General features: G+C 39.0%; 2 protein-coding genes across 5 annotated transcripts; both read right to left on the bottom strand.

Annotated features, from left to right (window-relative positions):
• Positions 1-52: 52 nt before the first annotated feature.
• Positions 53-7,575, bottom strand: LOC103466018 (B-cadherin). Of its 2 annotated transcripts, XM_008411291.3 has the most exons (15): positions 6,867-7,573; positions 5,537-5,629; positions 5,319-5,456; positions 5,040-5,195; positions 4,802-4,943; positions 4,572-4,723; positions 4,368-4,496; positions 4,081-4,266; positions 3,755-3,999; positions 2,737-2,879; positions 2,424-2,648; positions 2,079-2,300; positions 1,871-2,004; positions 1,173-1,316; positions 53-1,065 (listed from the first exon to the last, which is right to left on the bottom strand). In XM_008411291.3, exons 1-15 carry the CDS (start codon positions 6,927-6,929, stop codon positions 811-813), a joined length of 2,427 nt encoding a protein of 808 aa, XP_008409513.2. In that variant the 5' UTR covers positions 6,930-7,573; the 3' UTR covers positions 53-810. The 2 variants fall into 2 exon arrangements, with proteins under 2 accessions (XP_008409513.2, XP_081464247.1); XM_081608121.1 differs by having other exon boundaries at positions 5,040-5,456; positions 6,867-7,575.
• An 87-nt stretch (positions 7,576-7,662) lies between these two features.
• Positions 7,663-12,821, bottom strand: pdp2 (putative pyruvate dehydrogenase phosphatase isoenzyme 2). 3 transcript variants are annotated; one of them, XM_017305252.2, is made up of 9 exons: positions 12,671-12,821; positions 12,201-12,318; positions 11,889-12,065; positions 11,086-11,205; positions 10,717-11,003; positions 9,945-10,050; positions 9,463-9,699; positions 9,056-9,355; positions 7,663-8,357 (listed from the first exon to the last, which is right to left on the bottom strand). In XM_017305252.2, exons 2-9 carry the CDS (start codon positions 12,255-12,257, stop codon positions 8,082-8,084), a joined length of 1,560 nt encoding a protein of 519 aa, XP_017160741.2. In that variant the 5' UTR covers positions 12,258-12,318; positions 12,671-12,821; the 3' UTR covers positions 7,663-8,081. The 3 variants fall into 3 exon arrangements, with proteins under 3 accessions (XP_017160741.2, XP_008409516.2, XP_008409514.2); XM_008411294.3 differs by lacking the exon at positions 12,671-12,821 and adding an exon at positions 12,457-12,647 and having other exon boundaries at positions 7,664-8,357; positions 12,177-12,318; XM_008411292.3 differs by having other exon boundaries at positions 7,665-8,357; positions 12,177-12,318; positions 12,671-12,820.
• Positions 12,822-12,834: the final 13 nt, after the last annotated feature.

Raw genomic sequence — 12,834 nt, 5'->3', positions numbered from 1 at the left:
CCAAAACCTTTCCTCATTGTTTCTATAAGTCCTTGGTGTGGCACAGCGCTGAGGACTTTTGGTGTCAAAGTTCATCTGAGTTGGAAGATAATGAATGACTAAAGTTCATTCTTAAGACGGAGGTTCAGGACAATCATTGGTCAGGAATCAGGCTTGTCATCAGTAAAAAGGGCAGGATTACTCAAGCATCAGAGTCTTGGTTTCATTTATGGCATATTTTATTTATGCATCCAAATTTAAAGTACAAAGATTCAAAAATGTAGCAAAAACTTTGGTTCATATAATTCTATGAACCTAATAAAGTACAAGATCTTGTAGGAGAAATCAAATAAATATCTTGCAGAAGCTCAAGCTGCCATTCTTTAATCACCTGTACAAGTTAAATAATGATAATTTCTTAAGCATTTTCAGTCAACATTGGAGCCACACTAGAATGTCTAAAGAGCATGCAAAGCACCTGCTCTAAACTATAACATAAATCCTCATTAAATACATGAAAATTAGAAGCTGTCCTGTGGTAAAATTTTAAAAAGTTTAGGGTGTAAATACAACTTTAAATCACATAACTTAATGGCAATAAAGAGATATAAAAAACAACTGTAAAACAGAAGTGCATCAAAAACAATCAAATATAATTTCTGTTTAAATATTATTGTCAAAGAACTCAGGAATAGCACACACAAAGCTAACAGAAAGAAAGAGCACAGCCTCTGTAAAAATAAAACACACATGGTGGCAGGAAAAGGCCACCGGTCATTCCCAGGACAGACTGCTGTAAGTTTAGATGACCTCCACATATATTTGGGCATGTCAGACCCACTCTGATTTTCCTGGCAGTGTTTGGTTGTCATCGTCTTCCTCCTCTCTTCCCTTAGCGTACAGGTCTGCCAGTCTGCCGAAGCGTGGCCCCCACTCATTCAAACTCTGAAAATCCTGATCCTCGTCCGAATCTGAGGACTGAATGGAGCTGAGAGAGTCCGCCTCAGAGCTTCCGCCCTCATAGTCGAACACGAGAAGAGAGTCATAGGGAGGAGCTGCGGGGTCTCTGTTTGCCACTTGCAGGTTCTGAACAAAGCATAACAATGAGAGATAAAGATTCAGGATGCATTGAATGTTTTTGGGAACTATGAAGCAGTTCTAACATGCTGTATTTCGATCTTTTGATTTCTCACATGTTCAATAAAGTTGCACACTTCCTCGTTGGCTTGGATTTGCAGACGGTACCCCGGTCGATCCTGGACAGTGGGAAACACGTCTGTGCTGAAGACTTGAGGTCGGTTGTCCAGCCCTCTGTGCAACTGGGTCAAATCATAGTCCTGCAAAAAAACAAAAAAACAGGATTGCAACTTTTGCTGCTTCACATTGGCACACAAACTGCTCTTAGCAAGTCTTACACTTAGATTAATCTGTTCTAATATAAGATTTTTTTAAATGCAGAAGTCAGCTGAAATATTTAATTGCAGATAGTTACGTAAGAATGAGTCGTTCCAAACACTGAAAGTAAAAGTGTAATACTTTTGTCACACAGATGAAAAAATGACAACCTCTGAGGTATTATAATTCAGGGATATCAGAGTTAAAGGAGGTTGTATGCATGTGTATGGCACACTTTTAGATTGAATTTATAAAATATAATTTCCTGTTCCTTCTGTCATCAATTATGCAGTATTTTTGCGTCAGTCTTTCACATCAATTTTAACTAAAATACATTTGGGTTTATGGATGTAAGATGACAAAATGGGGGCAAAGTTCAATGGGTGCGAATACTTTAACAAGGTGCTTTATGTACCGTATGTTGTTATGCTTGAATCTCAAAACATTTTGTCTTCTTAAAGGCAAATGTGCACTGTTCCGCTGCCTCTCCACCTACCCTATCGTCTTCACCTCCTCCCTCCTCGCTGTAGCAGATGATGTGATCACGGGTCAGATCTTCCAGGAGAGGGTCCTCCTTCCCCGCCCTCCTCTTTCTGCTGACCAGCAGCAACAGGAGCAGCAGGAGCAGCACTGCAATCAAATGCAAAGTAAGTCACAAAAGACAAAACAGATTAAGTTATTTTCAGGATAAAATGGCCACCTACACAGAAGGCCAAAAATAGATCCTAGTAGAGGGGTTGCAAAAGAAGGGATGCCTTCCTGTCTGTCACTCCTCAGCAAGCAGGCATCTGCTTCCCCTTGACAGTGGCACACCTGTACGGCCAGCGTATTGTCTTTGTAGAGACCCCCAACGTCATAAATCCTCATGGTAACATTATAGTTCGCAGGAGATAGGTTTTGTTTGGGGTAAAGAGCTGCCACATTGCCTAAGGGGAGGAAGCAAAATATAAACTTTACAACACTTTATTTTTGGATCACTAGTTAGCTGTTAGCTGTCTGAAAACAGAGTTTATCCACATAACACTTCATCAGCATCTCAGCCACTTTACTTGTGGAATTGATTTTGAGAATCCAGCTCTTCTTGTGTCCTCCTATAAGCTCCACTGTAAATGGCCCAGCATGACCCGGTCCATCCGGATCCACTATGTCCAGGAGTGCAGGAAAAGGGTCAGAGTTGCACAGAGTGGCAGTTGTCTGCCTGACCACTGGAAGCTGGTCATTCACATCCACCAAACTCACAACTAGAGTACCAGTTCCTGTAGCTGGAATTAGATCTGGAGGAGTTAAGAAAGTTGTTTTCAATTTGTTCAGGAGAATTTACAAAGTAATGGTTCAGTAAAAACAATAAAAGTTTAAATTTACCGTCATCATAAGCCAAAACTAAGACTGTATATTTGTTATCTCTGACGTATTGCGACTCTCGGTCCATGCTGCTCACAACTTTAACTGATCCGGTGCTGTGGTTGGTGCTCAGCCACTGGGCGCTGTCGTTGTAGAGTTTGTATCTGAAATCAAGACAAACAGCTTGATTACTAAATGTATATCAACATTTCTATTTCAAAAACAGACCAAATATTTATGTGGGAAAAAGTACAGCTTTTTCCATTTAAGACTTAAAATAAACGGGACTGAATTTTTACAATATCTAAAAAAAAAAAAAAAAGAAATCCTGAGAATATTTTTTGTCTTAATTGCAGTTTATTAACATTAACATTATTTAACATGATTATTTAAAGTAGTCTATGGAAATTACTAAACGTTTCAAATATATAAAACTGAAAAACAGAAATAATTTATTATAAGGTATGCGTTTTCACCAGTGATTTACTTTTCAAGCAACTTTTACTGTATATTTATCATATAGTTCTGCTAGTTCATGAGCTTATTTGGAACATGTATGACGTCTATTTGAATAAAAACAATAATTTCTCTTTTTTTAGTTCCTTTTTTGAAAGTACCTTATATCTTTACAATAAAAATATGGAACACCTTTACAAAAAATACAAACATTTTATAACACCATTGGTAAACATGAACCAACTTTCCCAAATATTAACACACACATTAAAATAACTGTACAATAAATCTTTATAGTTTGTTGCTTCATGTCAAAGAACAAAACTAAACAAACCCCTCCTGAAAACTAAAGCGTTATTTTCTGATGTTACTCTTTGACTGGTTAAATAATGGAATCTGATTGGGCTTTTAGTTTTTATTCATTCCAATTTCATTCCAAAACATTAGGGTGATGGCACAGAGGTCTTCCAGGCCCACCAAATGTAAGCTGTCAAAAAAGCAGTAGAAACATGCAACATGCTGGTCAGAGAGTTCAATCAAATGTTGAAGACACTAATAGGCAAGCGGTGTGTGTTTTGATTACATTACGCGCTGTGCTCTGGCTCTGTCCGGGTCCCTTGCTTTGAGGTGAACCACAGGAGTGCCGACTCTCACATCTTCTGAGAGGGTTAGGTGAACCTCAGCTGGGCTGAAAACAGGAGGCTCGTTTCTGTCAATGACTTTTATTGTGACTGTGGCCGTAGAGGTGGACACGGGGACAGAAAACGGCGCGTCGTTTGTCACCACCACCAAGAGTTTGTACTCAGACAAGCTCTCAAAATCTAGCTCCTTGGAAAAGAAGGACAGAAGATAAGTAAACGTGATGCTTATGTGACTTGTGAATAAAACTTTAAGGGTAATTTCCTGAACCTTGGCAGTTGTGATTATTCCCTCCATCTTATTTGAACCAACAGTGATGTTAAAGGCTCCACCTTCATTGCCTTTGATGATGGAGTATTTGGTGTTTGAATTTGGAGATCCTGGCTCGTCCATGTCAGTGACTTTCAGTCTTGCTACCTCGACTCCTATCTCGTTCTCATGGACTGTTGTGGACATCTTGGACAGAGCAAGAAACACTCCTCGGTGAGTTCAAAAGTTAAACTTTTAATGTCTCATTTTTAATTTTATCATATTACAGAGTATGTTTTGCAACTTACAGATGTGTCAGTGAAATCTGGAGCATTATCGTTGCTGTCAGTAACGGTAATGATAGCAGTGCAGGTTGTGGTCTGCCCTTCCCCGTTCATATCAGCAGCAATAATGATCACTTTGTATTCTGGGTGAGTCTAGAAGGACAAAATCCGCAATAAAGTTGTGGGGGAAATAAAAGATAAAAATGCTCACACAGAAAGCCTCATTACCTCTCTATCCAATCCCTGTTCCTTCAGACTGATCCGTCCACTCAATGCGTTTATGGCAAACATCCCTTCTGTGGGCATTTGATACCTAATCATAGCGTTGTCCGTGTTTGGATCGTCCTTATCTACAGCTGTTACCCTCAAGATGGATTTACCTGTAGAAGAAATCAAGTTATGACTCCCAACTGAAATGAATATTTAGGTTCTGCTAGCTTGCTGTACTGACTCCTCACCAACTTCGGCACTTTCGCTCACTGTGCCGGTGAAAACTTTCTGAGTGAATTCTGGTTTGTTGTCATTCTGGTCAATGACGTTGATGATGAGCTCCATGGGCTGCTCTGCGTTCGCTGACTCTTTCAGGGCATAAACCCACAGCTGTAACAGAAACATCCAGAAGGATTTCATCTGCTCAACGCCATCAGTCTCGTATTAGGAATGACAAAAAAGAAGAAATGTTTAAATGTGGCTTACAGTGTATTTGGCTTGTTTCTCCCTGTCCAGTGGCTCGGTCACATACATCATACCAGACCGGTCATCGACAGTAAAAATACCTTCAGGGGGCTGATCCGCACCTGGGCCACTGATCCTGTAGGTTATGGCTTCTGTTTCAGCTTTACTTGACTGGAGCTTTGGAAAAAACAAAAAAATAAAAAATAAAATCACAACCAAAACATGGAAATATTTTGAAGAGGAATATTTCAGAGCACACGTATTGACAGCAGTAAGTTTCTCAAACAAAAACTCACTTACTATCACCAGAAATTTGGGATGTAGTCCCGGGGCGTTTTCTGGAAAATTGATGTTTGGAATAACCCAGTCCCTCTTCACCCGCCTCAGACCGTCAGTCAGTGCATGCTCTGGCAGCTGCAGGACGGTGGCGGCATCATCCTGTTGGAATGAGGACACCATCCTGTGTTACAGGCATGATTCTCACTCAGTAAGTGATGAAAACGTTGTTTTAAATGTACCTCATGGTTGCTTTCATTTGGACTGTTTGTATTATTGTAAATTTTGCCCAAGAACCTCAGTTGTGTCCATGCTGGATCTAGAGATACCAAACACTGTGGAGCAAACATTCAACAGTTATCCAAACACCTTTAAAGTATTTTTTTTACTATATGGCAGTAATACTCAATTTAGGGTTACAAATGGGTGGGAAGAAATATAACAGCTATAAACTGTGTCCAGGATACATCTGTACTTGGTGACTCATCTTTGCTTCACTTTCCTCTCAGCAGTGTGGTTATCAGTGTTGCCTGTGCACCACACTTTTCCTTCCACCAGACTTTCTGTTAACAGGCTTTAATAAGGTACTCTGTAAACAGCCAGCATATCTACCAATGGCCTTTTGTGACTAAAACTTCCTTGTGGATCATCCCTGTGGTAATGAATCAATAATATATGCGTTTGCCTTTTTTAAATTAATTGACATAAAATAACTTTTTGACTATTTTATAACTGCAGTCATATTACGTTGACTTGTATTTCTCTGCTCTGTCACATTTGACCCCGACTTCATGTTGCAATAACTTCTTCTCCTCCCTTAAATCATTTCGTTCATTGCTGTCATCATGTTTGCAAAGCGTTCATCTGCAAAGAAAATATGACATTTAATTGATTTCACTTTAGTTTTAAAAAATTATTAAATCATTTGATAACAAATTTTGCAACATATAAATATATTAATGCAACTTAAGTGATTTTTGAAACCTAAATTAAAGCAACCTACAACCTAAATCACAGAAAAAAGAAGCTATATATTTTATGAAAAAAAATGTACTTATTAGCAAAAACAAAAACCTATTAGCTTTGAAGTTTTACATTTTTATTTTAAATTGTCTTATTCTCAGAGTGTACTGGGATAAACTAGAAATAGACAGATCCAGATCGACCACTGCAGATGTTTCCACTACCTCTCCAAACTCACCTAAATATTCTAACCTACAAGACAATAATATTTAAGACAGATAATAAGTTGAGCTTATTCACCTTAAAACAGTGAGGCTCCAGGGAAACACAGCAATTATACACAAATGGAGAAAATATGGAACAACTTTGAAATAAATAAAAGAAAGAAACAAATTTTTTTTAAAAATGTTATGGTAATAAAAAGCAAACAATGGGAGTAAAATAAACCACTTTTTTCATGGCAACATATTTATATATTTATCTAATAGTTTATCAAGGAAGGGTATAATATACATATTTTTTTACATAGTAGATTTGCACATTTAAAACATAATCCCTTTTTAGAAAATATGGGTTTCAAAACAGCTAAACTAAATGTGAATCTCTCACCTTGAGTTGCCAGAAGATGAGGGTCACTATCAAAATCCTCCTGATTCCAGTCATGTCCTTCATTTCTGACACCCAGCGGATCTGTCCCTAACGTCGCTGGATCCTCTCTCACTGTCCCCACTGCTTTGTGCCAGTCAAGTTTGTAACCTTTACCAAAGTTCCTCGAGTATTAGCATTTCCTCCAATAGTGAACTTTCTTCTCCACCACACTACCGTGCTCTTACTGTGAAATCAAACCGCTGACCCTAACCCTGTGTTTACCGTTTAACACCAGTAATGCTGAGTTTCCGTATGACTTCATCAAGGGGGAAATGGTTAAAAACAGAAACCAACGATGAAAGCAGGCTCAGCCAAACATAGAGGTGTGCTTATGGAGGCAAGACTTTCCACTTAAATTTTTCCAAAATCTATTATCTTTCTCTGATATTCTATAAAAGAATACATATATAAAAAAAATCTTCTGAAGCGTTTTAGTGATAAACTAAATTGATATTTTCCACTTGGGATTTGTTTGCAAAACAATCAGACTTGTCTGGATAAACTTTCGTCACTAAGGACAAACACTCGTGTTTACAAAACAGCGAAGGATCGGATTGGCTCCAATGTCCCCCGGCTCTTAAAGCAACGTTCACAGTTTATTGTGAAAACTTTGAAAACTCTGCTGTTGATATCTTGAGATATCAGAGAATTGAACTGTTCTAAATGATAAACTTCAAAACAAAACGTTTCTGCAAAAAAGAACAGATTTTTTTTTTGGTATTCATTTATGTATTTATTTATAAAATAATATATATATATTTTTTTCCCCATTATGGAACAGATAATTTAAAAAACATCAACAGTTGATTAAATCAACATGATACTCTTCATAGAAATTTTACGGTAAACCTCTTAGCCTCACATTAACACAAAGTAAACAGGGAAAAAAAAGGCAAAGATGGATTGTCTGTGCAAAGACACCAACAGGAATACTGACAAAGGTAAAAGTGCTGACATGAAACTTTCTCTCCCAAAGGAAAACTGGGATTATATGTCTGAAATTTTAAAGGTAATCAACAGTGATTCAAGTAAAATAATGTCTGGACAGAATATGACATTGAAAAACGATCATTTCACTTCACCTCATCTGTAAAACAGCTCACGTAACACCGGCCATGGCAAAATACTGACTGTACGTAACCAAGCGTAGCTCTGTGGTACGACTCACTGAGTCTGCTAACTGTGGCGGGGTCTAGCCAGGTCGTAGTTCAAATACACCACAGTAACTGTGATATCGTCCCTGTACATTCTGGCCAGGTCCTCCGGCAGAGAGAGCATTGAGGCCAGCCTCTCCTGGGACAGCTCCCCATACTCTCCAGTTCCAAGAGCGTGTCGGATCAGATGAGTGCCGGCGTTTTTATCCAGAGCCGGAGAGGCGCGAGCTCGCCGCTTCAGCAAGAGTTCGTGCATCTGACCCAGCTTCAGCTTCCGCTCCATAGGAGAAACTGGAGCCTAAATGAGCGGAGGTTGAAAAGTCAAAAAGACATGAAAGATAGTTAAGACATGATAAATATGAATTGACTTGCTGTAAACAGTAATGTTTTCAGTCTGGCAACCTTTTAATTTATGTATTTTCCAGGCACATTGCGCCATCTTATAACTCAAATCCATAACATATTATCTTCAGTCGTTTAAAGAACAAATGATTAAAAGAAATTTGACACTTTGAAATTGGCCTTCTGTCTCTTTAAGAAGCTCCTACTCTTTCTGACACTCTGCCATCAGTTCAACATCACAACAATGCTTTCCATCCTTCGTGAGAGCAAACATATAGCCACCCCCGAACGGTTGCCATGGGAGATTCAAAAATTCATCAAACACGCATGAAGAGATCAAATCAGCACTCCAGGTATGGTTTGGATGAAGAAGTAACATTTTTGTTCTGTTCTTTCTCTGTTGTTAAATTTAAACGTCTGGGATCAACAAAGAAATGTTAATTTTCCCCAAAGATAACCTGAGCAAATACAAAATGTGTTTTCATTGATTTAATTTTAAAAGCTGTGTAAAGCTACCTTCACCTGTTTAAAAAAAATAGATAGAATTGACCTTTTAGCTTAATTGTTTGCACCACCCTAGGCAAAATCAGCACATTGTCCAAACACACATGGGCAGTATATAGTAATGTATTTAGCGGGTTTCCCTGAGCAAACCTGTAAATGAATTCCACTCAGGTGTTCTCCAACTAGCCGCACTGCCTCCTCGCTTGAGAATTCGTCCCACAACCCGTCGGTGCCGAGGATCAGGAAGCGGTCCTGGGGTCTCAGCTTGTGATAGGTTATCTCCGGTGTCACTTCCAGGTACGGCGGTGTTAAATAGTTAGGCGGAGTGTACTGATACAAGTTCAGAGAGTCAAGATCCACTCCAGCCTCAAGGCTGGCTAAAATGCTCTGCTGCAGCTCAGCGCTCCACTTGAATCTCACATCACCGAAGGCACGTAGAGGCATGAGAACCTGAAAATGAGACGGAGAAAAGAAAACAAAAATCAGCACATTCAGCACACTTACAGTATTTCATGAATCCGATTTTCTTTGTTTATAGCATTGAGGCACCAACTCACCCCCAGCAGTCTGTCCTCTGTCACCACTGTGTCTCTCTCTGAAGGTGGATGCTGTGCTCTGATACGTTCCAGCTCATCTTGGTTCTGTGAGTTGTGGTCTTTGGAAAGAGGGACAGCACTCCATGAACCGTCACTGTTCTGCACCCCTAAAACTGCGCGGCAGTCTCCTGCATTTGCCACGTGGATCCCATCGGTTCCAACGTGAGCCACACAGGCAGTGCATCCAGCAAATGCCACCTGGAAAGGAAAGTCAGAGGTGGGGAATGTACGCATCTCTAGAACTCCTGTTTAAGGCTGCCTGATAGCTGTGGATATAAAACCACTAGGGTACTGACTGATTCCCATCAAGGGAACCTTAAAACATAGGCCCAAACACATCATGAAGAACTCAATTGAGAGGAGGGATGGCTGACTGACATTTTTCCTTCTGTATTATTCAGACTGCGTTAGCTCTGAAGCGAAAAAGACTTGTGTGTAGTTACCTGGATGGCTGTACTTTTCATAAGGTCACTGGGAAGTGGGACTTGAGCCTCCAAAGAGATGTCGGCATCAAGACGTCTAAAGGCACAACTCAGAGCCTCCTGAGGACTAGAAAAATATATTACCAGGTTTGGTTCATTGAGATTCTCTCACTGAAGATGCTTTTTCAACAAATTGTAAAGGTTTATGTAAAAATGTTGTGACATAATAGATAAAAGTGTTTCACTAAAAGCTGCATATTCATGCCATCCAATTCAAGTTCAAAGTTACACCAGTAATATTGTAACTCTAAAGTAATCCTAAAATATCTGATTTGTCATAACATAGAGAAACACTGAGATCCAGAGCAAGTTTCAAAAAAAGGCAACAAATATTTCACACACACACACACACACACAAAAAAAGAACAGACAGGCACCCATCAGAAAAAAAACCATTTTCAAGAAAATGCAAACGGGTTAAAAAAACAAAACATGCAGAGGTAATATGGAAACAGATCAAGGACCTATAATAATTCCAATAATAATATAAATAACCTGTCAGCTGGCTGAACAAATTCATCTGCTTGGAAGAGTCAAAAAAAGTATCTAAATATTAAAGATAACATTAATATAACTACAAATTATATCACAGGTTTTTTTTTAGTAGCAGAAATATTTGGTTCTTTTCTGAAATAAAAGCAATGAGATCATGTTATAAACTTGTGTTTGAAATTGTGGTATTTTCACTAAGTTTCATACCTAGCATTTCAGAACTACAAACATGTTAGCCTACCTCATGCCTTCGTCATGCTCCTCATTGTCCAGTAACTCTTGCCAGAAGACTCTGAGGTGTCTTATGTACAGGGGTGCGGATTCGCGATAGTTAAAATCTGAATGATGTTTATACCATTGCAAAATGGGTGGGACAGGCCTGCCAAGTTCCATGCACTTATCAAGCTCTTCCAGGGCTTGTTTTGGCATCATTGCCACTGCTATATAGTACAGCAGCCGCTCGCTTACGGCCTGGGCACATGCCCAGCCCCCGTGGCCGTCAAACACTCCAAACAGCATGCCCTTTGACTGGGGATTACACACACACAAAAAATTTGCGTTTTAAAAATTGGGGGAAAAAAAAATTAAAACATAAAAAGTAGATGCATACCTGTAAGCATGTGGCTGCACTACGACGGTCCTCATTAGGAGTATTTGCAGGTAAATGGTTGCTGTCGAACTTTCTCACAGCGCTGAGTGCCCTCCCATCAAACTCAGGCACATTCACAGCCTGAAACCAAAAGGCACCTTCGTGATTAAAATCTCAGTCAATCTGCAGACATATAAATAAATCAGATTATTATTTACGGAATTGCCTATTCCAAAAAAAAAGTGCGTTTATATATATATATATATATATATATATATATATATATATATATACATGCACATTAAGAACATATTAAACATGTTTTTAATGGTGTGATGTGATATTATGCTCTTAAATGCCATGCTTACATGAGATGTAAGCATCTCATGTAAGCATGTTTATTAAGAGGAATAAAGACTTGAAGATATCTGTATGTATGTAATTATAATGCGTTTCACTTAATGAATTAACTTACTGAAAAAACATTGTTTTCTTAATAATCGTATTTATTGAATGTGATTTAGTAAAAAAGTTAAATAATAGATTAGACACCAACTTCTCAGCATTATTCAGCTGTAGGGCAACAAAAATAGGGATTTGCTTTCCCTCACTAACTGGAAAGCAAAAGAAAATTTGGGCGCAAATTAAACTTTTTTCCCATTACACGCTAATGACAACCCTCAAATAATGCTACCCAGGGTGGAAAGCCATATTAACCAAATCAAAAATCGCCACTGTTCCTTTTCTATCTGTGGGACCAGCTGAGCTACAGCATGTTTTGCTCCGAAATATTATTTATTGTTATTCAGTGTGATTTCTCTTACCTGTTCATTGCTTCTTAGGATGCTATTAATCTGCACTTGGCTCTGCTGAAAGTCTAAATCCTGTCGTGTTGAGAAATGACAGCAACTTCGAGTCCAGACTCCAGATTCCTTCCCAGTGCAGAAACTTTGGTCTGATCGAGAGAGACTCCAGGATGAAAAGGGACAGTTGTGGGCTGTCTGAAAATGGACAATAACATAAGGCTACAAGTTTGGCATCATAAACACAAAATACCAGAATTTTGATAAAATGTGCATATGAACACAGTACAGTCTGATCAAAATACAAACTTGGAATGGGACTTTGCGATAAACCTTCAGCCTGTAGCTAGAAGCTCGATGGAGAATCCTGGAGTACACACGTCCATACATCGCTACAGAAACGGAGCTGGCGTTAAGAGGTGCAACTTATTCTAATTATTCCGCTGTATATCTGAGCAGAAAAGAAAAACAAGTCACTATGTGCATGCGTAGTTGTAACTCAAGTTATACTACATCAGATTTCTCTGTTGTCATTTAACACATGGGTTAGTCAGCTTGAAAGCTGCACGTCAGCTAACCAAAGGCTCACCTAATAACACGACCTTTGATTGTTATTACGCTTGACACACATTGTTGAGATTTGACGGTTTTACAGCTAGTAGCATGCTAGCTCTTCCTCACTCTGCTAACGTTAGGTAATTTTCGACACTACACTACCTAAGAATCCATTCTTAAAGAGGCTACATACGAGCACATGTATGTAGCTTAAGAAATGTGTCAAATGCCGTGTAAGCAAAACTTACATGGTTGCGTACAAACTTTGTTACAAATGAAGCAAAGTCCGTTCACATGCAGCAAAACACCAAATATGACAAGGGGGACGTCCAGCAACGTGTGACGTAAGGATCTGACGATCACCTATTCAGATGGTCAGAAAACTGTTGCTAGCGCCTCACATCCTAGTTAC

This window comes from Poecilia reticulata, chromosome 6 (genome assembly GCF_904066995.2).
Source record: "Poecilia reticulata chromosome 6, P_reticulata-male-v2, whole genome shotgun sequence".
Classification (NCBI taxonomy): domain Eukaryota; kingdom Metazoa; phylum Chordata; class Actinopteri; order Cyprinodontiformes; family Poeciliidae; genus Poecilia; species Poecilia reticulata.
This window is presented reverse-complemented; position numbering and strand designations above follow the sequence as displayed.